General features: G+C 39.5%; 1 protein-coding gene across 2 annotated transcripts in view; it reads left to right on the forward strand.

The window, feature by feature from the left end:
* The window catches only part of apbb1ip (amyloid beta (A4) precursor protein-binding, family B, member 1 interacting protein), a 156876-nt gene that overhangs the window by 122592 nt on the left and 6578 nt on the right, over window positions 1-27706 (forward strand). For both annotated transcript variants that reach the window (XM_060825006.1, XM_060825007.1), the window contains exons 8-13: window positions 3924-3995; window positions 8147-8290; window positions 8964-9074; window positions 15809-15907; window positions 18551-18665; window positions 27271-27362. In XM_060825006.1, coding sequence (XP_060680989.1) covers window positions 3924-3995; window positions 8147-8290; window positions 8964-9074; window positions 15809-15907; window positions 18551-18665; window positions 27271-27362 — 633 coding nt within the window. The remainder of the gene's footprint in view (window positions 1-3923; window positions 3996-8146; window positions 8291-8963; window positions 9075-15808; window positions 15908-18550; window positions 18666-27270; window positions 27363-27706) is intronic.

Here is a 27706-nt window from a genome sequence, read left to right on the forward strand (position 1 = left end):
AAACCAGCCAGCTGTCGAATCTTCTCTTATACCTTCCTCTGTCTTCTTTTCTTCTTCTTAGGGAGTTTCGTTTCACAGGTCACTGATCGATAAAGGTACCTTTACGAGAGCTATTTTCGGGCAGTCTTTTTACATGCTGGTGGTTTGGCAGTTCTCCCTCAACTATTCAATTGTTCTCAGTCTTATACCCCAAAAGCATTGGATTGTGTCATTGGCTTTTAATATTATTGATTACTAAATTCAACCTGGATTGGAGTTTGGTTTTTTTTGGGTACAATTTAAACTGATTGGCCTAATTCAAATTTGTTTTTGTCTCCAGGCAACCAGCTACACTAGCTGCTGGACCAAAAGGTTACATTGTATCTTGTTCAGAATACTTGGTACTGTCAGGTGGTTCTGCTATCTTTTAACTTTCTTAAAGATACAGTACACTCACATCTTCATAACACAGTGCAGAGGAGTCCATTTGGCCCATCGTACCCTCACTGAGTAGTTAAATAAGCATCATTATCGAGTGTAGTCTCCTGCATTTCCCAATATACTTATTTATCCAAATAATTATCCGGTGCCCTCTTGAATGTTTCAATTGAACCTGCCTCTATTACACTTCCCAGCACTGCAGTCCATACCCTATTTGCTTGCTGAGTGAAAAAGGTTATCCTCACTTCACTCCTGGCTTCTTATGCATGGCACTTTAAATTGATGCCCTCATATTCTTGTTTGTTTTACAAGCTGAAACAGCGACTCCTTATCTGCTCTATCTAGCCCATTTACGAAAACATCTATCAAATCTCTGCTTAGCCTTCTTCTCTCCAAGGAGAACAGAACTAAGTTCTTCAATCTCTCCTCATCACAGAATTTCCTCATTTCTAGTGCTATTCTCGAAAATTGAGTCAGCACTCTGTGTGTTGTGTTCATGTCCTTCCCATGACCTAACACCCACAACTGTACACAATACTCAGCTTGGTGTCTTTTACAAGTTCAACGTAACCTCTCCAGCCTACATTAAATAGTTCCCCTTAATAAACACCACATCACCTTATTTTAATGTAACAATATCCTTACCTATTTAATTTAGCTCAGACGATGCATCTTTCTCAAACAGCTTTTCTTTTCAACCAGTAGATCCTCGTATCTTTGTTGAGTCATGTTAGACTAAATCTTTGCAAAGAGTTGCTAAATATCTCCATAAAAGTTTGCCAGAACAATTCTATTTTTCTTTTATAACCTAATTTCCAAATTCACCTTAGCCAGCTTTGTGTTCAAACCCTAGAATTTGAGAGCTAGTGAAGAATTTCCTCAAATTTCTTTCTAAATTGACCAATTTTCTGTTGCGGTTTGACTCTCAGGAGATGTGTATCTGAGCTGGGTGATGTGGGAGGATGAATCAAATATTCATTTAATTGACACCTTTTCTGGATACTGCCTGGCTGCATGGACCAGCTGGTCTTTTCCTGTCACTTTCTGTACATTTTCTGTTCAACAGTGTAAATGAAGTCAGGCTCTTCAACCTGTTCCAGTAGCTCAGAGGTCTTATAAACTAAGGGCAGACTTTCAGTTTGACATTGGGCATTAAAGTGAACTTCACCTGCACTCAGAGATGGGTCACTTTCTCTCACTTGATCACACAGTACTCAGCATATTACATTTCCATACACAAGTAGCTTGGCAAATTTTGTGGAGGGGTGTGCAGTATTCCCCACCTGTGCTGACACCTTCAGCAATTGAAGATCCTGGTGCCATCTTTCCAGGGTACCCATACCTTGCCAGTCAGAAGCATCACTTGTGTTCTTGTTCTGAACATGTTCTGGCCCTTCCACCCTGCATCCCTCAACCAAGTTAAAAATCACCAGGTCATAGTCCAACAGGTTTATTTGGAAGTACAAGCTATCGGAGTGCTGCTCCTTTGTCAGGTCACTAGCTTGCACTTCCAAATAAACCTGTTGGACTATAACCTGGTGGTGTGTGATTTTTAACTTTGTTCACATCAGTCCAACACCGGCACCTCCACATCATCCCTTAACCAAGACAGACTTCCAGAATAATTCTGCAAAGATGAGTGACAGGCCAGAAGGTTATACTGAATATAAAGAACAATTGAGATTAACTAAAAGATTAAGAAGAAAGGGGAATTTAAAATACAAGAGAAAGCCAGCTAAAATTATAAAAAGATAATAGTCAGTTTCTTTGGGTAACTGAAAAGGAAGTGAGTTTTGGCCCTTTGGAGAGTTAATAATGGAAAATAGGGAAGTGGTAGATATATTGAATAGATATTTTACAACTATTCTCACTTCTCAAGAGAAGTAACATCCAGAAATAATTGTATATCAGCAAAAAACTTAAATCAAGGACACTGAGACAACTGTTATAATTAAAATCTCTTAAATCTCCTGGTCCTGCTGGATTTCATAGAGATGCCAGAAGAGTAACTATGGAGATAGGAGATGGATTGGTTTTAATTTTCCAAATTTCCCCAAATTCTAGAAAGGTCCCATCAGATTGAAAATATCAAAAAGGGAAAGGGAAAATAAAAAACAATAAGCCAGGTAGTCTACCAAAACTCAGCAAAAATACTAGGAGCTATTAGTTCAAAGATTATAGTACTGCACTTAGAAGATCTTAAGGCACCAGGCAAGGTCGGCATGATTTTATGGAAAAGAAATTTTTTTTTGACTTATTTATGAGAGTTCTTTCAGGAAGTAACAATATAGTTAAGAAGAACTGTTGGAGGTGTTGTTCTCAAGTTTCTAGAATGGATAAAACAAAGTGCCACATCAACTATTAGTGTGGAAAATATGAACTCAGTGTTATGGGCAACACACTTGCATAGATAGTGGATTAGTTTGTTAATGTGGATGTAAATAGGTAGTTTTTGAATTGACAGAATGTGACAAGGGGTGTCCCAATTGTATCAGTATTGGAACCTCAGTTATTTACAATTTATCTCAATGTCTTGGATTTGAGCCGGAACTGCTGAGTGGATGATTCATCCCAGCCTCCTGTGGACCACAGCATCATAATACCAGTCTTCAGTCAATTCAATTCACTCCGTGTAATATCAAGAATGTTTGAAGGCACTGAATAGTTCAAAGACTTCAGGCCCTGGCAACATTCTGGCGATAGTACTAAAGCTCCAGAATTTGCCACTCCTCTAGCCAAGTTCTTCCAGTACAGCTACAGCACTGGCAGCTACCTGACAGGGTGGAAAATTGCCCAGTATGTCCTATACACAGTAAGTAAGACAAATCCAACCCAGCCAATTACTACCCATCAGTCTACTCTTGTTCATCAGTAAAGTGAAGGAAGGTGTCATCAATAGTGCAATCAAGCAGCACTTGCTGAGTAATAAGCTACTCAGTGACTCCCAGTTTGGATACCACCACAGTCATTCACTTCCTGACCTCATTACTGCATTGGTTCAAACATGAGGAGAAGAACTGAATTCCAGAAGTCAGGTGGTAGTCCTCAACATCAAGGCTGCATTTCATTGAGTGTGACATCAAGAAGCCCTAGCAAAATTGTAATCAGTGAGTATCAGGGACAAACTGTTTGCTGGTTGGAGTCATACCTGGCACATAGTAAGAGGGTCATGGTTATTGGAGGTCAGTCATCTTAGCTCCAGGATAGCTCTGCAGGAGTTCCTCAGGATAGTGTCCTAGGTCCAATCATCTTCAGCTGCTTCATCAATGACCTTCCCTCCATCATAAGGACAAAAGTGGGGATGTTTGCTGATGATTGCACAACGTTCAGCACCATTCACAACTTTCCAGAAACAGAAAAAACTCAAAAACGACATTATATTAATATTCAGTGCCAGTCATTTAACATTCATAATGTACATGGTAAATTTTATCTTGTGACAATATATTGCATTCTGCCACAGTTCAGAGAATTAGCAATCCTTTGTGTTTTTTCTTATCCAGAATTTCTACATTGCAAAGAAGAAAGCAGAAGGGAAGAATATGAAAGAGAAAAACAAAGAGGCTTTACTTGAGGTGAGTAAATGCTTCATACACTTAACAACAATCCGGTATTTTATTTGAAGCACATCAATTTATAGCACAAACAATCATACTGAGAATTCACATCAAAGGCAAGTGGACCATCTTCAGTGTGACTGGAGAGATAGGGAGGGTGAGGTTGCAGAGTGAGGTTGGCGTGTCTTGAAAGGAGATTTCTGAGGCACCTATGTGTGGTTTCTCCTCTGGCTGAGTGTCCCCTGGCAACACCCTATATCCCTGTGAGTAAGAGGCACCTGGAGTGAGTGTGAGTGTTTTCCATTCTCCTCTTGCCATGCCTTTGGTCCTGTATATCTTCTTCACGTGTGCATCTCTCCAGAAGACGCTGAGGGTGCTGGACCTGGATCTCCTTGGAAGCAGTCAATCTATTCACGGAGCAACCAGACAGTCATATGAGCAATGAGGACCAATGTGTCCTACATACCTGTCCACTCTTACTCCTCCCTGAGCAATGTGGAAAATGTTGCTGATTGCCACCACCAAAAGGTCCTCTCCTGCATGGGGCTGAGCCATTGCCTGGTCTCTGGCAGTCCTTTGAGTGCCAGCAGCCTGGGCCACATCATCCTTGGATGATTGTGGCACTGTCACAGTGAGGTGCTCATCAGAGTGTACTCCCAAACATTCTAAACCTTAGGCTCCCCCAGAAATGTCTGTATCTGTAAACTGCTGGGATTACAGGAGGCAACTCTTATCCTCAGTGTTGTTCTGGTGGGAATGGGCTGTTTATCTGCTGGGGTCATGGATACCTGGCTGGCAAAACACAAAGGAGAGAAGGCATAGTAGTTAGAAGTGGTTTGTGATGATTGACGCTAGCAGCAAGGCTAATGTGAGAATTGAAGTGGAGTGAAGAACAATATCTAGTCAGTTGGCAGGGCACCAATGACTGTAGATGCTGGAAACCAGATTTTGGATCAATGGTGCTGGAAGAGCACAGTAGTTCAGGCAGCATCCAAGGAGCAGCGAAATCGACGTTTTGGGAAAAAAGCCCTTCATCGGGAATAAAGGCAGAGAGCCTGAAGCGTGGAGAGATAAGCTAGAGGAGGGTGGGGGTGGGAAGAAAGTAGCATAGAGTACAATGGGCGAGTGGGGGAGGGGATGAAGGTGATAGGTCAGGGAGGAGAGGGTGGAGTGGATAGGTGGAAAAGGAGATAGGTAGGTAGAACAAGTCTGGACAAGTCATGGGAACAGTGCTGAGCTGGAAGTTTGGAACTAGGGTGAGGTGGGGGAAGGAGAAATGAGGAAACTGTTGAAGTCCACATTGATGCCCTGGGGTTGAAGTGTTCCGAGGCGGAAGATGAGGCGTTCTTCCTTCAGGCGTCTGGTGGTGAGGGAGCAGCGGTGAAGGAGGCCCAAGACCTCCATGTCCTCGGCAGAGTGGGAGGGGGAGTTGAAATGTTGGGCCACGGGGTGGTTTGGTTGATTGGTGCGGGTATCTCGGAGATGTTCCCTAAAGCGCTCTGCTAGGAGGCGCCCAGTCTCCCCAATGTAGAGGAGACCGCATCAGGAGCAACGGATACAATAAATGATATTAGTGGATGTGCAGGTAAAACTTTGATGGATGTGGAAGGGTCCTTTAGGGCCTTGGATAGAGCTGAGGGAGGAGGTGTGGGCACAGGTTTTACAGTTCCTGCCGTGGCAGGGGAAAGTGCCAGGATGGGAGGGTGGGTTGTAGGGGGGCGTGGAGCTGATGCCTTGGTGCCTCTGTGGGAGCAGTCCTGATTTGTTTCCTTCAAGGGACAGAACTCTCTCCTCATTGTGGGTGAGGAGCCTAAGGTCTAGTATCCTCCCACCTGTCTGATCACTGTCTGCCCTCTTATGTGTTGTCTTCTCCTGGACTGAGAGAAAGGAAGCTATTGAGTGTGGTGAAAATGGCTGGCTCAGCTTTTAGTGCTGGTGCAGCTCGTCAAAAGGTGGTGAGGTGTTGCGGATAAGTGAATGGAAATGCAGATGCCATGCAGGATTAGAAGTATATAAGATTGGGGGTGTTGACAGCATGTAAGGGAGAAGATGTTGTACAGCCTTGGTGGAATGTGGCTACAGTAGCAGAGATAAAGTGAGTGTGCGATATTGGAAAGAAACTTAGCAGAGGAGAGGTCATTGGCATTATTATGGCATTGCTGACCATTCCTCCAAAATACAGAGACCACGCTGACCTGGGTGGTGATCTCCGACCAGGCTGCCGGATTCTGGTGTCCCGGTCTTCTCTGCTGGTCATCTGCATCACCTCAACCATCAGGACCTTCAGGGCCCTGGTCAGAGAATTGTGGCATCTCCGACATCTTCAGAGTGACAGTTGTCACTGAGCAGGGAGCAGCTTTGGAAAACCAGTACTTCTCCAAGCACACAATGGCCCTTTAAATATGGTACCAGAACCAGGAATGCTGATCTTTGGGTAGATATCCATTGTGTGAGAAGCTATTCTGGGAATGATGTATGGTAAGATGGGGATAGAATCAACTGAGAGAGATGCCATAAGGGTGAGGCAGGTGATGAATGAGGTGAGGTTGGTAAGGTATGGTGAGACATTTCACTAGGCCCTCACAGCAAAAAAAACTCCAAACAAAATGACACAACTCGCACTCAGCCAATAAATCATAAGGCTCAGGCCATAATAGAATCTAAACTAAAAGAACACCAGATAAATGAGTAAAGCATTGCAGATTATTTAGCATATGACATGTTTTATAATGAAGGCCCAGCATCATTAATGGATTTAAATACAGATATATTATTGCTTCCCTTTCAACTGTTTGGGACTAGATTTTGATCAATCTGTATTTAAGAATAAAATTCCAAACAGGTGTTGGGCTGTTTTGCACAAAACATAACACTATGAACAGTTCTGAAGAAGGGTCACTCTTTGATTTGTTTCCTTAGTAGGTCAATGAATGTTGAAGGAGAGCTTTTCATTCTCAGTGCTGTCCCCTACATAGAGACATTCCAGACTCAATGGTGTCTAATGTGGCTTTACTTGTGAATGAGTATCATTTATCTGCACTTGTACATTAAATTTGCAACGTATGCAATATTGATTGTAATATAAATCATTGAGCCATTTCAAAAACGCACTGACGAAAACCAAGAAAGTGTACTTTGAACATTCAACTGTGGGTAATATGGAACTAAGGAATAATTAAAGTCAGTTATTAGATATTACAGATAATCAGCTGTAAAAGTCCATTCTTGTGAGGCTTCCCAATACTTTAACAAGATCAGTTCCTCCCATGTTTTCCTAAAAATACTATTGCCTTTCCTGCTGGAGTTGCTGCTATGGCAAAACTACTTATTCAACAGTTAAGCAATATGGGACTTCTTGTGGTTGTGAAAGGTGCAACATAAAAGTTCATTCTTTCTTTTATGTGTGTGATTAGCAAAGTAAAGTTCCAGATTACAGTGTACAGCTGTCAAGCTTTTCATAAGCCAACAGGACAGAATGAATATATAATAAGCTAGGGTTGAATAGCAAGCTTTAAAATAAGCAGTCGGTTAAATAATGCTTTCCCTTGTTGAAGTATACTATAAACCTTGACTGTAATCTGTTTTAAATCCTTTATTTCACACAATAACAAAGATGATTCCATCGTGTGATTTTTTTAAACCTAAAAATAGGCCTATAATTCATAACATAATCTATTTTAATTAGCATTGTGATACTGTGACATCAGCATGACACTGAAAAGATAGTTCCCTCAACATGGTCAATGAGGAATTAACCATAATCCAGAAAGAACCATGGGCATCTCTCTCCATTAGAAAGAGAGAAAGATTATATATCTATATATCTTCAATGTCCTAACAATTTCACTAGTCCAAAGACTCTAAGATTAATTTTGTCCTGATGAATTTGGCACAACTAAAATTTCAGCCTGAAATCTTCCTGGTTCAGAAGTAGCACAAAACATATCCTATTAAGTTAGCTTAGAGTTTTCAATTTCAGGTATTTCAGTTCCCGATTGTATCATTTTGATAAATGTGATTGCTCAGTTCCCCAGAGAATTATAGCATATTAGTTTATCCTACTTTGAGCATCTGACACACCTGTAACTCATGTTTATTAGTTTTATTAGAACATACTTTCGAAGTTTAATGTTTCCCATCACATAAACTAAATTTATGTGTGCACACAGGAATGTTTCTGTGGAACATCAGTCATTGTACCAGAGCTTGAAGGAGCCCTCTGTGTAAAAGAAGATGGAAAGAAGTCATGGAAACGTCGATACTTTCTCCTTCGAGCTTCAGGGATTTATTATGTTCCTAAAGGAAAAACTAAGGTCAGAAATTGTAAAGATGCATTTTTTGCCAAAAGAATATTCATGAGATTTAAGCTAAAGTAGAGCTTAAACAAATAGCTGAAATCATCGTTCAGGGCTCAAAGGTACCCATAGCCAAAATGAAAAACAGTAAAAGATTGACAGCATGCACTTCTCTAGCAAGGAAGGGCTGGTGCTTCATCAGTCCTAATAAAAGAAAGCATTACAGATGTTTATAATCCACCTTAGTGACAGTAGCACATCCCGCAGAGAGCTTAAATGCATCCATTAATCAACATTGTGACTTCTAGTCACTTACAATGTTGTTTTTCTTTTCTTCTGTAATGGGATGTGAACATAAGCAGCAAGGTCGGCATTTGTTATCCATTGTTGATTGTTATTCATTTGTTATCCATTCTTGAACAGTGCAGTTAATTTGGTGTAGGAATATTGACGATACAGATAGGGAATTTCAGGATCTTCAGCCAGTGACAATAAAAAAAACAGTGACTAGTCCAGACATGGCCTGCAGGAGTACTTGCATATGGTGGTCTTCTCATGCGTCTATTGTCTTCTCCTCTACCTAGTCACAGTCATGGCTCGGAAGATGTAAATGGGTTTGTGAAGAATTCATCTATTGAGAATTTTGATCAAATCTGAAAACATGCTCTAAATGATTTGACTTTTTCAACAGACATCTCGTGATCTGGTTTGTTTCATCCAGTTTGAGAATGTCAATATTTACTATGGAATGAATTACAAGGCGAAATACAAAGCACCAACTGATCACTGCTTTGTACTGAAGGTAAACACAGTAATTATATTTAAAACATTAGCTGCTTTTATCTTTCTAATTTTAAGAACTGTTTTATCAGTTTCACAGAAATTTGGAAGCATTAAACATGCAATTGCAAACTGTATACATCAACTGTGATACTAAATCAAGATAGAGGGGATAAGATCATTTCACAGCCATAGCACTGTTGCAATGCATGATTCCTCTGACTGAGAAATTCTTGAGGCTGACAATTGGCACAATAAGTAGAAGCATGTTCCTTACTTGTAAGTGTGTAGATACTAGAAATAATTGGCGATGCATTGATTCTGCTTGCAATTAAAGCAAAATGCTCAAAAGTAATAATCTCTGGATTACACCCAGTTCCACGTGCGAGTGAGAGTAGGAGTAGTAGGAGTAGGAGTAGGAGTAGGATAGTACAGATGAATGTATGGCTGATGCAAGGGGCAGGGATTCAGACGTTTGGATCATTGGGATTTGTTCTGGGACAGAAGTGACCTGTACAAGAGGGATAGGTTACTCCTGAACTGGAAGGGAACCTATATTGTGGCAGAGACATTTGCGAGGACTCCTCAGGAAGCTTTAGTTTCGTCTGGCAGGGGGAGTGGGAGGCCAAGCAGTAGTGAGACAAGAGCAAAGGTTCAATCTGGTCCATAAGTTAAAGATAGCAATTAAATAGACAAGGAAGGCAAGAGCATGGTAGAAAAAAGGAAAGACTGATGAATTAAAATGCATTTATTTCAATGCCTGAGGCCTGATAGGTCAGGCAGATGGACTCAGGACATGATGGGAACATGGGACTCGTTTATCATAGCTATTACAGAAACATGGCTGAGGGAGGGACAGGACTGGCAGCTCAATGTTATGGCGTATAGCTGCTGTAGGAAGAATACAAAGGGAGGCAAAACAGATGGGAGAGTGGTGTTTTTGATTAGGGAAAACATCATGATGTACTTAGAGAGACAATATTCCTAGAGGCTCATCCACTGAATCTATATGGGTGCAACTGAGAAATTAGAAAGAGGTAACTATTTTGATGGGATTGTACAATAGGCTGTCCAAAGATCAGCAGGAAATTGAGTGGCAAATATGTCGGGAGTTTGCAGATAGCTGTAAGAATAATAGGGTGTAATAATGGGGGATTTTAACTTTCCAAACATAGACTGGGGCTGCCATAGTGTTAAGGGCTTAGACTGGGAGGGATTTATTAAGGGTGTTCAAGAAAATTTTCTCAATATGTAGATCATGAGTGAAGGGGCAAAACTTGACCTCCTTTTGGGAAATAAGGCAGGGCAAATGATTGAGGTAATAGTTAGAGAGCAGTCTGGGACCAGTGACCATAATTATATTAGTTTTACATTAGTTATGGAAAAGGATAAGCCTGGTCCAATTGGGGCAAGATCAATTTTAATGTTATTATACAGGAACTTTATATTATACCTGAATCTGACTGCAACTTCAGAATATTGGGCATTCTCAGGTTAGCACAGGAATGTGCAGTCTCTCTTTCTCAGGTCTTTGATACAGGTTGTACTGAGAACACTGCCATCCCTGTGATATTTTCCCAGTTGGTCATGTTGCTTTGCTAGTTTCCGTCACTACCAGAATATGGTACTGAGCAAGGTCCTTTGAAGTAGTTTGCTGCCACCAATCCTCTTTTGTCTTTGCTTTGTCTTGGGGCTATCTACTGTGTAGTAGTAGAAGGTACAACACCAAAATGTTATCAATAAAGACACTATTCTTAGATAAAAACGTTTACTGAATAAGAACAATAAACATAACTGTAATTAGTCTGGCATAATTGATGAGACTTAAGAAAGTTGGTACAGATACATCTGTTCCCTCCAAAAGGTAAAGTAGAACTTTGCGTCTCCATCCGCAAGCTGTGTGTGATATCAATAGAATAGGTAAAGTCAATATTGAATATTAATCCATTTAGAACCATGACATTATGCAACATCTCCCCTTTAACTTTTCTCCTCAGAGTCAGTCTGTTATAAATCATGAAAGTAAGTCAATTTCACACATTACTATCTCATCTCCCACTTCACTTCCGTCTCTAACTTGACAAATGCAAATAGTCTTGATTTTGACACTTTTCTCAGAACACATTCATTTTGTACCTAGAAAGTGCTTGGTCTCTTCCTTTAAGACTATTGATCCTTGCTCTGATCTGTCAATCATTTCTGCACTGGAGCTTCTTTGTCTCTTGGATATTCTTTGTGGAGGATATCATTCTTTATCAACCTTACTGTTGCAACATTATCTCAGCTGGAGAACCCATAATTTCCTCAATTTTCTTCCTTAAAGGCAAAAGCTCTGTTGAAATCAATACATTATTCCGTGTGGTATCCTGGATTTCAGGATTATCAATTACATTGTAATTGGAAGAGGTAATCTCTAAGACTCTGGACACTTTGACTATTAGTGGTTCAAAGCTTATCACCCTCAGGTAGCTCATCAAGCTGGATGTCTTTAGCCACCTGTTGTGGTTGGTTTGCTCATGAAGGAAATTTTTATGGCTTTATGACTCTCTTCTGTTACTGAAAGATTACAGCTCATTCAGTGCTCTTTCTGTTACTGGCATTGACTGTTTTATTTTAGAAGATGGAGGATTGAGCATTTCCACTAATTCTGTATAATATGTGGCTTTCTCTATGTTGGCAATTTTAGACAGCTCTCTTGTGCCACTGTATATGATCACATTGAGCTGTTTGTCTGTTTGAGTTCTGTCATGAGTTCAGGAAGCCTAATGATGCCAACCTTTTTCTGATAATCTCTCGACTAGTTCATCAATAACAGTTTATTCATGGCCTAGTGTCTGGATAGCTGTTTATTTCTGGATCAGTACTTCTCTGGGAGGTTGTCAATTCCCTCCAACTCCTCCTTATGAAGTTGAGGTTGAGATATGCATGCAGGCTCAAGTTTGTCAATAACAATGTCATCTTTTTTCAGTTCTTTAATGTGTATTATATTGCACTATGTGCTTCTGAAGCTATTCCACATACACCATGTAATCGTATCTCTGTAAGCTGTAATTTCTGCTTCTTCAGCAGTAACTGATCTGTTAGGAAAGTAACACTTCCTTGATTCTTAAATATGTTATCAGCATTGCTGACGAGGCCTGCAGTTGGACTACCTGATGGCTTGCTAGTACAGTTCAGAGGGCAGCTAAAAATCAGTCCATTATTGGGGGTCCAGAGTCATATGTATGCCAGAACAGATGAGGATGACAGATTTTCTTCCTAAAGGACAATAGTGAAGCACATGAGTTTTTACAATAGTTTCATAGCACTGTCACTGTGACTAGCTTTATTTTCCAGTTCTATCAACTGAATTCACATTCCCATCAGGGTCATAATGGGAAGTGGATTCAGAGGATTAGACTGAGCCTCTGGACTTTTACACCACAGACAGTACCACTATGTCACCATTTCCCTAGTGTTAGGCTTCACTCTCAGGATCTGTCAATGTACCAAACATAATTTGAACAGCTTTCTCCAAAGATGAACCTTCCTTGGACTGTAAGAAATCTGACAAAACTTAAATAAGAATTCCAACAACAATTCTGTCTCTAGTAAATTCTGATTTCATAGGTCCATACTTTTCATTAATCTGTAGAGGTGAAAAGTGGATTTAGGTGATTAGTGGAGTTGTGTACAGATTCTCCTGGAAGTTAAACACTTTTTTAAAAATCTTGTTACCATATCAAGCAGATAATCACATGGCAGCCATTGAATTATACAAGTTCTGTCTCTCCTGGATTAGTTAATTTCCCTAGAAATGTCGCCAATTGAGTCATCTAGTCAAATGCAGGTATAATTTATAATGGTGGTGTTCTACCATGCAGATCTCTTCATATATGTGACCACTAGTACTTCCATTGCTCTAAAATTGTGTTTTATTTCTGCACATATTCTGGAAGTGACCTACAGTTTTTCAAATATAGTATTTCTTAGTGATGGCTGAACATGGGTCTATGCCTGTGAGTGTTTGTTGGAAGCAGAGTTGACACTGTTGTTTTTAAAATGTGTCTAGTTTATTCTCTGTGCAGGTTTGTCATATAATCCTCTAGAGAGCCCATGGTTTATAAAGTCCAAAGATTCTGTTGCCCTCTTGAGGTCTGAGAGACTTTCTGATTTATGATTTCAGCATGATTTGAACAGCTATCTCCAAAATTAAACCTTCTTCCGGCTATAAAAATTCTGATAAAGTTTCACGAAGAATTCCAATAACAATTCTTTCTCTTATGAATTCTGGTTTCAATACTCCATATTTACAGTTTTACACCAATCGATAGAAGTAATTATCGATGTTGCCTATGACTTCTCCTGGAAGCTACATTCTCTGTTAAATCTTGCTCCTTCAAGACTTCCATTTGCTCTTAAAATTTAATCATTATCAAAGTCTTTTAAGACATCTTCAAAGTTTCTATACTTCCTTTGATGTTTTGTCAGTTAATAACATCATCCATAGTCAGCCCTAATGAATATAACAGTGCAGTCACTTGCTTAGCTTAGTCTCAGTGTTTAATTTTAAAATAATGCTGTACCTTAAGAATTGTCACTAGTATGAAATTTAGTCTTGTGTTCTGTATGGTCCTTCTCTGACCCTGAATCTGCTAGTAAGTATTACATCTTTTTGATTTCTTCTCAAAGTGCCAATTGATCGTAATCTGTATCATTTCAACACAGCATTAAATCTTTAAGCTTGGAGTCCTTTAATCAATAATGCTGTTTGAAACTTGATGTCTGCAGAATTTGTTAGATGCCATACCACAGCAATGTTACAATATTTCGATTGTTTGCTAGTCTTTTTAATTCTGTTCTTCTATAATACTCTACCAACTTCTTCAAAAATTACTTTAAATTGTATTCTTGATTATTCTGTAGTGATCTATTGCTTTCAAGCTGTGTGAATCTGTTCTTCTACATACTATGTTCTTGATCTTCTTATTAGGCTTTCCTGTCTTTTTCAGATTTTTTTTTAACTTTCAAGATAATGGCTCCTGGTTCTTCTAGGTTTCCTCACCTACTGCAGCCAACTTGCTATCCAAGCTCATCTTTGAAAACATAATATTTTCTCACTTTTCAAAGTGTAAAACACCAAGCATTTTCTTCTATATACATTTTAAAAAATAAAATTCCCTGGTTGTGGTTTTAATAAATCTTACTGCCAAAATCTCAAAGGCGTCTGTATTTTCTAAGTGGGGCTGGCTTTTCTCTGTTTCATGAGCTTCTTACCAGCCTCTGAATGAAGCTTTGCCTTTGGGGTGTTGAGTTTGCCTTTGTGCTGCTTCCACAGATGCTACAATTTCTCTCTGTTGGCAATTGTGCTTCAGCTGCTGACTTATTGCTCTTCTTCAAGCAGTAACATTCTTAAAGTGGTAAACTGGATTTTTTTCTCTTCACGGCCTGGGTCAGTTCTGCACCAGTGCAACTGTGTGATATTCCTCAATGATCGCTGTTTGCACTTTCTGATATTTGCCATCTTTTACAATTTGTGGTACTGGATAAAGGTTGGAGGTAGCTTCCTTTGTCTTGGGCATACTAATGATTAATGGTACAGAATACATTCTGCCGAGTACTTACAGAAGAGAGACTGTTCTGAGAAAATAACACTTATATCATGATAGCAATATGTGCAACTATATTCAGTCGGGCATAATTGCCTGGATTTTATGGAACTAGTAGAGATATGTTTAATTTGTCTAATAGCTAGAGTAGAACACCTTCTTTCCAATAACTTGAGCTACTGAGATAAAAACTTGAAATATTTTCCACTATAATGTGGAGTGTAAATGATGCTGCATCATGATTTTCTGCTTTCAGACAAAAGCGATAGTGTGCAGATTTTCTTTTGGGATCTTTAACCTGCAATTCTTGATAGTAATGGAAGCAGTACAGCATGGTCGTGTTACCCCAAATGTATACGGCTCCGATGTGTATATTTACAAAGTTGCAATTTCCATGTCCTGTATCAATAAAACTAAAACACATATTTGAGCCATAATATCAGCATAATTGTCCCTTGATTTGCATGTATTGCACAACTGGTAAGTATGTATACAAGCATGACCCTCTTCCATAAAGAAAATCTAGAAGAATTGAATAGCAGAATGCTTCATCACAACTTCACCGAGTTGACAGACCCAGGTAATATTCTGGGGACCCAGGCAGTTGGTTGAATTGGAATTTAATATATGAAAATCCGGAGTTAGGAGTCCAATGATGCCTCATGAAACCATTGTTGACTGTCAGAAAAAACATCCGGTTCACTGCTATCTTTTAAAAAGGAAACTGCTGTCCTTAGCTGATCTGGCCAACATGTGACTCAAGATCTATAGCAATGCTGTTGATCCTTGACTGCTTTCTGGGCAATTAGGGTAGGCAATATTGGGCTAGCCAATATGTCCATGTCTCATGAATGAACAAGAAAAAAATTGACCAGTCAATTGAAGCTTTAGCTTCATGCAGCTGCACTTCCTCCCAATGGAATGAGATATTTTTCAATTTTGTTTAGTCTGTAAGATATATATTGTCTTGATTTGATAATCAATTTGGTCATCTTTGTTCAAATGAAACCTCCACAAGAAGTAAATGTCTTTCACTTCCATCAGATTGCCCAGGTGACTTTCTCAAAAACATTGATTTAAATGCCTGTAAAATCCGACAGTTGAATGCATAACATTTTTAAAAGATTAGAGATTAGCACAAACTTTAATGATCAATCCAATTTTCTAGCACCCTCAGATTCAGAAAGAGTCCCAATACATCAAGTATCTGTGCTGCGATGATCCCTGGGCTCTACAACAGTGGATAACAGGGATACGAATAGGAAAGGTGAGTGAAAATGGAAACAATGATTTTATTACTTAAATAGAGTAAGGGGGACATTAGTTAGAAAGGACTAGCATCTACAACCCTTATCTTCTAAAGTGCTTTACTTTTTTTTTGCTATAATCTTCCCTCATTGAGCTATTCCTCTTCATCTTGTTCTCTCCTTCTGAAAATAGCATAGAACCTACTACTACTCTTGGCACTCCCAAAACCAGTTACCAAGAGGGTGGCACGGTGGTTCAGTGGTTAGCACTTCTGCCTCACAGTGCTAGGGAACCAGGTTTGATTCCCACCTTGTGTGACTATCTGTGTGGATGTTGCACATTCTCCCCCCTGTCTGTGTGGGTTTCCTCTGGGTGCCTCCCACATTCCAAAAGATGTGCAGGTCAGGTGAATTGGCCATGCTAATTGCCCATAGTGTTAGGAGCATTAATCAGGGGGAAATGAGTCTGGGTGTGTTACTCTTCACCCCTGACCCTAACAACGTGCCAAAGGTCTTATCCACCCTTTTGTTACCCCAAGATTCAACTTGTCCAATATACTTATCGACTGCCCCCATGTCAATTTATACAAAGTGCAACTAATGAGAAACACTGTTACCTTCATTGTGAATGTTGTATTTCACCTATACCCTCATTACCACCACCACTTTTGTTTCTTTAACAGTCTTCAAATATCTTAATTTTAATCTCTAGAGCTCCTTTATAAATCTACTGCATCGTGAATTCACCCTCTGCATTTAAAAAGCTATACATCAGTTATTGACCTCTATTCCTGTTCTCTTTGTGAAGCAACTTGCAATGTTTTGCTATTGTGAAGCAATTATTTTACTCACATTTTGCTTGATGCCATTGGTCTTGAATATTGGTCTACTCTGGTAAAAATGACTGACAAATTGAATTCCTAGTGGCAAAGCCTGCAATATAAGGCCAGAGCTGAATGGAGAAGGAATGAGATTATACTGAGGGCATGAGATAGGGGCTGGATTTGTAAGGGACTTAATTCAGCAGTGGTGAATGAAAGGCAAGGTTGGCAGTTTGGAATACCCACTCAAGAAAATATTGAATTTCATTTCCACAAACCCTCAACACTTACTGCCTCAGTCCCTCAACTTCCCAACCATTCACATATGCTCCCTATGTCCAGTATGAAACCTGCACCATGTCCATACGTTACACACAATCATATGTCCCATTTGTCCTTCTTGCCTCTATGGCCATTTAATGTTCATGTAACAGTACACATGCCTAACAGGTCCCTGCACACCCATAACCCACATAACCCCAATTATTCAGTATCCACCATGCAGATTTCAGGAAGCATGTAATACCAATAGGAAGGATTTTAAATAGACATTTAAAAAGTTCTTCTAACAATCAAATAGAACTCACATTCAAAAGGTAATTCAAATTGAAAAAGAGACTCAAGATCATTCAAAAAACTAAAATCCTTCCAGTGGTATATCAGTATTAAAATGCATCTCTTCCATTGTACAACAAAGCCAGATCATCTTCTAATAAACTCTTAAAACTGTCAATCAATCAGGTGCTGAAAATCAGAGTCTAGATTAGAACGGTGCTGGAAAAGCACAGCAGGTCAGGCAGCATCTGAGGAGCAGGAAAATCGATGTTTCGGGCAAAAACCCTTCATCAATCAGACTAAATAGCCATGCCCCATCTTACCATTGAAATAAATTATTTTGAAACTCAGCCAAACATTCTTAATGGCCTTAGCTGTCAAAACAAACTCTCAAATATGTAAATAATAAAATTTAACTAAATTGCAAAAAGCCAGCCTTTGTTTTTATAAAGTTACAACAGTTAGCCAGCCAATTAGTAGATTTGAAGAGCAGGTGGCTGTTTTCCTTCTGTCTGAGTGAATGCTCCAAATCAGCTTTTTTAAAAATATTAATGCCTGTATACATTAACATCATTTTAAATAATTATATTAGAAGAATAGTATGAAAAGTATATGACATTGCACCACTTTATATCATTTTAATATAAAATTGGTTTTATGGAAAAAATACTTTGTTAAATACTGAAGACAAAGTCCTCCTTTAAGTGCATAAAATGTTTTTGGCTTCAGAGTGAGATGATTGTGCTGCTAAAATTTTGATCCGCAAAGTTTAAGTTTAATAAAATTTCAAATCTGAATTTTCATCAAGTCAGCTGACTTGGAAGCCCACAAAAATGGCAGTTGGGACCCATTACTAGGAATCCCACACCAATTCCAAGTTCTGCATATTTTTACCTTCATGGGATAAAAATGAGTGTAGCCCTATTACATGCAGTATTCCCTTGTCATTTCCTTTGGAGGGCTGGGCAGTTTAACAAATCCTGCAATTCCATATATGCAATCTCATTTCCTATAGGATCGCTAAAACTTTACCATCTCAATTTATTATAAGGAAGGAATACAATATTGCTGTCTATGTTACTCGTAGATTAGAAAAAATATAAACTGAAAGATAGTTGTTTGGCCAGAATTTATCTGCATTAACCAAATTCACCTGTACAGCAAGGGGTTTTACCAGTACCAATATCAATGAGGAACATTGGTGAACAAAGATTGACACTGATGGATAAAGAATTTCTCTCACTGTCTCAGACATTGAGGATAATGGGTTCTCTTTTCTGTTTTTAGTACAATAAGACATTGTACGACAATTACAAAGTTGCAGTACAAAGGGCTGGTCTGGCCTCAAGATGGACAAACTTTTCAAATGTAGAAGCTGTCAAAACTACAAGCACCATTTCAGGTACATCTATGCTTTTGTTTAGTTTCCAGACTTTTTCTAATATCTGTGCATTGCTGTTGGTCTCAAATGTTTTGTGATATATCTCATTTTTATTCACAGGAAAAGAAAACCCTTTGGCTTTGATTTCATAAATAGATCACCAACTATTACATCTCTCAATGTTTTTGGTTTGGAATAGTGAGAACTTGTATTTGTACAGCACCTTATAACATTCTGAGGGTATTCTTAGGTGTTTCATACCCAATACATTGCTTTGAAGTACAGTTACTGTAATTAATAAGAAAACTCAGCATGGTCCCACAAATAATATGAATACAGTTATTATAATATTTTTGGTGTTGATTGAGGGTGAAACATAATAGATTCATCGATTCATACAGCACTGAAAAGGCCCTTTGGCCCATCAAATCTGCAGCAAGATAGCTGCCATTAAAAATACGCTAATCCCAATTTCTTGCATTTGTCCCATATCCTTGAAGGTTATGATAATTGAGGTGCTCATTCAAATTTCTTTTTAAGCTTGTAAGGTTTACAGTGTCCATTACTTTCCCAGGCAGTGCATTCCAGATTTCCGCAACCAACTGAGTAAAAACATTTTCTCCCAAATCCCCTCTGAATCACTTGCCCGTTAACCTAAAACTAAGCCTTCATGTGATTGACTCCTCAGCCAAGGGAACAGCCGCTCAATATTCACCCTGTCCATACCCTTCACAATCTTATGTAACACAATCATGCTTCCCCTCAGCCTTCTATACTCTAGAGAAAACAATTCAAGCCTATCCAGGCTCTCCATATAGCTTAATTGCTCCATTCAAGGCAACATCCTGGTGAACCTCCTCTGTACCTCCTCTAGTCACATCCTTCCTGTAGTGAGGTGACCAGAATTGCACACAGTACTCCAGCTGTGGCCTGAGCAATGCTCTGTACAATTCCAACATTACCTCCTTGCTCTTATACTGTACATCACGACTGATGAAAGCAAGTGTCCCTTAAGCTTTCTTAATTATCCTACTCATGTGCTCTGCTGACCTCAGGGATTTGTGAATAAGATCTCTCTGTTCATCTAAGTCACCCAGTGTCCCGTTATTATTAATACTCCTTCATGTTGTTTCTTCTTCCAAAGTGAATCACTTCGGAATTATTGGGATTAAATGCCATCTGCTGCTCGTCTGCCCATCTGACCAACCCATCTATATCTTCCTGTAACCCACAACTATTTTCTTTGCTATTAGCCAGTCTAACAATTTTGGTGTTGTCTGCAAATTTGCTTTACATTCCCCCCACATTTTCATCTGTCTCATTTATGTAAATAACAAACAATAAGGGGTCCCAGTACTGATCCTTGTGGAACAACACTGGACATCAGCCTCCAGTCACTCAAACAGCCTGCTAACACTACACTTTGTGTTCAATTATTAAGCCAGCTTTTGAACCATCTCATCAAGTTTCCCTTAATTGTATATGTTTTAACCTTCTCAATTAGAGTCCCATGTGAGACCTTGCCAAAAACTTTGTAAAATCCATATAAATCACATCAACTGAACTTCCCTCATCCATACACGCAATCATTTTTCAAAAAATTCTAACAAATTTGTTGAGCACGACCTCACTCTGACAAAGGCAAAAGGCTGCAGATGCTGGAGACTAGAGGTGAGAGTATGGTGTTGGAAAAGCACAGCAGGTCAGGCAACATGCAAGGAGTTTTTGCCCAAAACATTGATTTTCCTGCTCCTTGGATGCTGCCTGACAGTCTGTGCTTCTCCAGCTCCACTCACTCTGACAAAGCCATACTGACAATTCCTAATTAACCTAATTATTTGTACATTCAAGGAAATAAGCATCAAGAGCTTCATGTGAAACAGGTCACAAAAGTACTATTATGTTGGCTTAGAGTAGCTAACTAAATCCTGAAGGAAGGCTTGAATCCACAATCCACCCACAGAGCCAAATGGACATCCAACTGATGTATCAAATTAATGTTTAATGTTTGTTTCAATCATCTTCTCCTAGTAATAAATTCATCAGTACTTTCCTTTGAATAAAAAAATTCCAGTTTACTTTACTTATCATTTATTTTCTCATTTGAACCATAGTGAACAACTTATTTAGATCAGCGTGGTCAATTTGTTACGTCAAGACCTGGGCAAACGTCCGAATTTGTTCCAGTTTCAGACAGAATATTGCAAACTGCTAAACTCCCAAGAGTGGGGAGGGATGAATTGGCTCCTCTTCTTTATTCACCAGCCCTTTTGATTGGTTGCAACAATCTTGATTTTAAAAGATCCCTTTCCTTGTAGATATTTTTATCCTATAGCCAAATGAACCAATTTAGCTATGCTTTCCATACATGAAAAGAATTAGTAATGCAACACAATACAACACACACAGATTAGAGATTAAGTGATTCCAAAAAGAAAAGTTAAAAGATATGCAGATCAGTCTCTGAATTGTTCAAAAAGAGAGAATGGTTAACCGTTGCAATGTAGGTTATTGGTAATGTAGACATTGGTAACTGAACATGTGATTTTTCATATTCTTGGTTTTGTAAGTTGAATGAAGTTTCTTTGTTAATTTGTTAATTAGTCTACAGCACACAGAGTGAGAAGAGTCTTTAGCTGCCATAAAGTTCTTCAACTGTGACCTTCATAACAATCTAATGCTCAACTGCAGGCTGGTACATACAATAATGTCAGTTCCATTAGTACACACCAGGACAGTTGAAATGGGCTTCTTTCTCCTTTTTTCTGTACATTCCTGGAGAGTAAACAGATATATCTATAAGAAGTGGCTTTCTGCTAAGAGGGAGTAATCATAGAATCACTTCAGAGTCGACACAAGCCAATCAGCCCAAACACTGACTTCCGAAGTACATTCCAACCAGACCCATCCCCCTACCTTAACCCTGTAACCCTGCATTTCCCATGGCTAACCCACCTAGTCTGCCCATCCCTGGACACAATGGGCAATTTAGCATGGCCAATCCACCTAATCTGTACATCTTTGGACTGTGGGAGGAAACCAGAGCACACAATGGAAACCTATGCAGACACAGGGCGAACATACAAACTCCATTGACAGTCACCCAAGAGTGGAACCAAACCCAGGTGCCTAGTGCTGTAAGGCAACAGTGCTAACCACTGAGCCACCATGCCACCAATGATTCCTTATTATCTGTCCCTATTTTGAATTTTCCTGACAATTTAAATGTATGTTCGAATAGGACTTTGCTGGACAATCATGGAATTTGAATTTGCAGTGTTTCTGTCACAGTCTCTCTTTTAAAAACCACACATATTGAAACTAAATTTTAAAAAAGATGCCTATGGATACGTTGTGGTTTTGATCCATTATCACAAATTTCATAATCTTGAAAATTTTGTTGAATTTTCATCTTGAAAATGAGACAAGTAAAATTCCTGAAATCTGGAATTTGTTTCTTTGTAACTGGAATCAATCACGCAAAGTATGTGTTTAATGTCCTTATTGTATTGACTGGTTAGCTGCAGCCAAATCTAGTGCTAAAGAATAGTAATTGTTGATTTATTCTATAAGGATTTACAGAAGCATTTGACATCAAAGGTTATTACGCAAAGCTGAAGCAAATGATATGGGAAATTAACAGACCATCTTTTTTGAAGATTGTCTGGCTAGCAGGAAAAAAAAGTATGCATAAATGGGGACTTTTCCTGATTAGTAGGATGTACTGAATGGGTTCTGCAGGGGTCTGAGCTGACGTACTAACTATTTTTTATAATTTACATTAATTATTTAGTTGAGGCATAGGAACTAAATTTGCAATTGACACAGAGACAGATAGGAAAGTACTTCAACGCGAGGAGCATCCGAAATAAAGTGGGTGAACTGGCAGCGTGGGTTGGTACCTGGGACTTCAATGTTGTGGCATTACGGAGACATGATAGAGCAGGGACAGGAATGGTTGTTGCAGGTTCCGGGATTCAGATGTTTCAGTAAGAACAGAGAAGCTGGTAAAAGAGGGGGAGGGAGGGACAATATTACAGTTGTAGAAAGGATGTTTGGGAACTCGTTAACTGAGGTAGTATGGGCTGAGGTTAGAAACAGGAAAGGAGAAGTCACCATGCTGGGAGTTTTCTATAGGCCTCTGAATAGTCCCAAAGATGTAGAGGAAAGGATAGCAAAGATAATTCTCGATAGGAGTGAGAGGGGCAGGGTAGTTGTCATGGGGGACTTCAACTATCCAAATATTACTGGAATCATTACAGTACGAGTACTATAGATGGGTCAGTTTTTGCCCAGTGTGTACAGGAGGGCTTCCTGACACAGTATGTAGACAGGCCTACAAGAGGCGAAGCCACTTTAGATTTAGTACTGGGTAACGAGCCTGGCCAGGTGTTAGATTTGGAAGTAGGTGAGCACTTTGGAGACAGCGATCACAATTCTGTCAGGTTTACTTTAGTGATGGAAAGGGATAGGTGTACTCCACCGAGCAAGAGTTACAGCTGGGGGAAGGGAAATTACAATGCAATTAGGAAAGATTTAGGAAGCGTAGAATGGGGAAGGAAACTGCAGGGGATGAGCACATTAAAAATGTGGAGCTTATTCAAGGAAAAGCTCCTGTGTGTCCTAGATAAGTATGTACCTGTCAGGCAGGGAGGAAAATATAGAACGCGTGAGCCATGGTTTACTAAGGAAGTGGAATCCCTGGTCAAGAAGAAGAAGAAGGCTTATGTTAGGACAAAATATGAAAACTCAGTTAGGGCGCTTGAGGGTTACGAGGAAGTCAGGAAAGACCTAAAAAGAGAGCTCAGAAGAGCCAGGAGGAGACATGAGAAGTTGTTGGCGGATAGGATCAGGGTTAACCCTAAGGCTTTCCATCGGTATGTCAGGAATAAAAGAATGATGAGAGTTAAGTTAGGGCCAATCAAGGATAATAGTGGGAAGTTGTGTGTGGAGTCAGAGGAGATAGGGGAAGCACTAAATAAATATTTCTCGACAGTTTTCACTATAGAAAATGAAAATGTTGGCGAGGAAGATACAGAGATACTTGCATCTAGATTAGAAGAGATTGAGGTTCACAAGGAAGAGGTATAAGAAATACTGCAGAGTGTTAAAATAGACAAGTCCCCTGGGCCGGATGGGATCTACCCTAGGATCCTCTGGGAAGCAAAGGAAGAGATTGTCGAGCCTTTGGTATTGATCTTCAAATCATCATTGTCTACAGGAATAGTGCCTGAGGACTGGAGGATAGCAAATGTGGTTCCCTTGTTCAAAAAGGGTAATAGAGACAACCCTGGTAGTTACAGACCAGTGAGTCTCACTTCAGTTGTTGGTAAAGTGTTGGAAAAAGTTTTATAAGAGATAGGATTTATAACCATCTAGAAAAGAATAATCTGATCAGAGACAGTCAGCACGGTTTTGTGAAAGGTTTTGTGCCTAATGAATCTTATTGACTTTTTTGACAAAGTGACCAAACAGGTAGGTGAGAGTAAACGGGTTGATATGGTGTATATGGATTTCAGCAAGGTGTTTGATAAGGCTCCCCACAGTAGGTTATTATACAAAATGCGGAGGAATGGGATTGTGGGAGACATAGTAATTGGCTTGCTGAAAGAAAACAGAGGGCTGTAGTTGATGGAACATGTTCATCTTGGTGTCCAGTTACTAGCGGCATACCGCAAGGGTTGGTGTTAGGTCCACTGCTGTTCATCACTTTTATAAATGACCTGGATGAGGGCTTAGAAGGGTGGGTTAGTAAACTTGTGGACGACACTAAGGTTGGAAGAGTTATGGATAGTGACAAAAGATGTAGTAGGTTACAGAGAGACATAGATAGGATGCAGAGCTGGACTGAGAGGTGGCAAATGGACAATAGACAATAGGTGCATGAGTAGGCCATTCTGCCCTTCGAGCCTGCACCACTATTCAATGTGATCATGGTTGATCATCCTTAATCAGTATCCTGTTCCTGCCTTATCTCCATCTCCTTGATTCCACTATCCTGGAGAGCTCTATCCAATTCTTTCTTAAATGAATCCAGAGACTGGGCCTCCACTGCCCTCTGGGGTAGAGCATTCTACACAGCCACCACTGTCTGGGTGAAGAAGTTTCTCCTCATCTCTGTCCTAAATGGTCTATCCCATATTTTTAAGTTGTGTCCTCTAGTTCGTCATTCACCCATCAGCAGAAACATGATTCCTGCCTCAAGAGTGTCCAATCCTTTAATAATCTTATATGTCTCAATAAGATCCCCTCTCACTCTTCTAAACTCAAGAGTATACAAGCCCAGTCGCTCCAGTCTTTCAGCGTAAGGTAGTCCCACCATTCCAGGAATTGACCTCGCTGCACTCCCTCAATAGCCAGAATGTCTTTCCTCAAATTTGGAGACCAGAACTGCACACAGTACTCGAGGTGTGGTCTCACCAGGGCCCTGTACAACTGCAGAAGAACCTCTTTGCTTCTATACTCAATCCGTCTTGTTATGAAGGACAGCATAGTATTAGCCTTGTTAGTTTAATGTGGACAAGTGTGAGGTGATACACTTTGGACGGAGTAATCGGAATGCAAAGTACTGGGCTAATGGTAAGATTCTTGGGAGTGCAGATGAGCAGAGAGATCTCAGTGTCCATGTATATAGATCCCTGAAAGTTGCCACCCAGATTGACAGGGTTATTAAGAAGGCATACATTGTTTTGTCCTTTATTAATAGAGGGATTGAGTTCCGGAACCAGGAGGTTATGCTGCAGCTGTACAAAGCTCTGGTACGGCCACATTTGGCGTATTGTGTACAGTTCTGGTCACCGCATTATAAGAAGGATGTGGAAGCTTTGGAAAGGGTGCAGAGGAGATTTACTAGGATGTTGCCTGGTATGGAAGGAGTGTCTTATGAGGAAAGGCTGAGGGCCTTGAGGCTGTTCTCGTTAGAGAGAAGAAGGTTGAGAGGTGACTTAATAGAGACATACAAGATAATCAGAGGGTTAGATAGGGTGGACAGGGAGAGCCTTTTTCCAAGTATGGGAACGGCAAACACGAGAGGACACAACTTTAAAGTGAGGTGAGATAGGTATAAGACAGATGTCAGAGGTAGTTTCTTTACTCAGAGAATAGTAAGGGTATGGAATGCTTTGCCTGCAATGGTAGTAGATTCGCCAAGTTTAAGTGCATTTAAGTCGTCATTGGACAGGTATATGGACATACATGGAATAGTGTAAGTGGGATGGGCTTCAGGTTAGTATGACAGGGTGGCGCAACATCGAGGGCTGAAGAGCCTGTACTGCGCTGTAATGTTCTATGTTCTATATGTTCCATGTTTTCAAGGGAATGTATGGAGTTTGTGGATTGATAAAGTGAGTGGGCAAAAATCTGGCAACTAGAGTATGATATGGAAAATGTGCTGTTGGTCACTTTGGCAGGAAGAATAAAGAAACGAAGTATTACCTGAGCAGAGACCAATTGCTGTATTCTGAGCTGCAGAGCGATATATGTGTTCTACTGCACAGTAAATAATTAAGGTAGCTAGTAGAAATACTGTCTTATTTTGAAAAAGAAATTGAATAATAACCTTCAGCTATAGAGGGCATTGGTAAGACAACATCTCTAATTCTTTGTGCAATTTTGGTTTCCTTATTTAAGAAAAGATGTAAATATGTTAGGGAGAGTTCAAAAGGGTTGATTGATACCTTAATTGAGCAGGTTGTCTTATGAGTAAAAGTTAGATTAAAACTGGCTTGTGCCCACTGGAGGTTAGAAGAGATGGGAGTGATTTGATTGAAATGTATAAGATTCTGAATGATCTCAACAAGGCGGATTTGGAGATAACACAAGCAGATCAGCCATGATCTTACTGATTGCCGGAACAGACTCAAAGGCCCAATAGCCGCCTTCTGCTCCTAATTTGTATGTTCCTCTGTTCATAAAACACACGTACATAAATCTTGAATGTAAAATCCAAATTGTCTTACCTGCTAACATGAAAAGTCAGAGCTTATGTACTGATGTGTCAATGTTTGCAGACACATATTGCAGTATGCATTCGTCTGATACTGTATCAAATGAAAATGTAAACTGATTTTACAGCCAATGATTTGCAAATTATAAACTGATTATCATCAAAAATTAATTAAGACATTTTTTCCAAATGGCATCATAAAATATATTTGATTTGAGGAGGTCCTGCTGCCTCATTTTATACATCAGGCAGTTGAGGGTACAATAACAAGATAATATCACTATCACATTGATCACTAAAGATGATCTAGAGAGAATGAAAACTGGGTAAATTAGCCTTGCTACAAATGCAGTAAAATTGGTGCCAGAGAAACACAGAAAGGTGTTATCTTCCTTTGAATTTTATCCCTCCCTGTCCCTTTCCTCATCCTCATCATGTCAAACATTTATTCAGTTCCAGCTAATAGGGTGCGCTGGGTTAGACTTGCATCCTCTCAGTTGTTAACCTCATTCTGACACTGAAATAAATAAGGTATATTGTCCTCTAATTTCAGTGTGTTTTTGTAGAAAAATACATTTTTATTTTATTTGAGGTGTACTTCTAAATTGCACCAAATAAATCCTCCTTGTTTATTGATATTCTGCCTGACTAAAAGTAATTTTTTTCTGATTTGACATTAAGCTATTCCTCAACCGAATGGACATCCAGGAAAACCCCAGAAAGCACTGAATCCAGTCAGTCCTGCATTTCCTGAATCCCGGAAAAATGCACAGGTAAGCAAAGTGAAAATTGAAGTAAGCTGGGGTATTATTTCTGTGAAATCTTTAGCAACTAGTAAATGTATGAATTTTCCCCAAATGTTTGACTATCGTGTCTCCTGTATCACAGATACTGGTTTATGTTTAGCTGGCTGGATTAGCTACAATGGGATAGAGTCAGCTCTGGTATACCGCAATAGCTCCATTCTTGTGCGATCTCATGTTCTAAGAAAGTCGCGTAATAGCTGCACCATTTAAACTAATGGGGCCAGATCACGTCATGGCCAATATATGTAAGGAAAGTTCGCATTCTACAAGTAACGGTCTAAGTTTTTCAATCAAGTGCATTAAAGCTAATT

This window comes from Hemiscyllium ocellatum, chromosome 5 (assembly GCF_020745735.1).
Source record: "Hemiscyllium ocellatum isolate sHemOce1 chromosome 5, sHemOce1.pat.X.cur, whole genome shotgun sequence".
Classification (NCBI taxonomy): Eukaryota; Metazoa; Chordata; class Chondrichthyes; order Orectolobiformes; family Hemiscylliidae; genus Hemiscyllium; species Hemiscyllium ocellatum.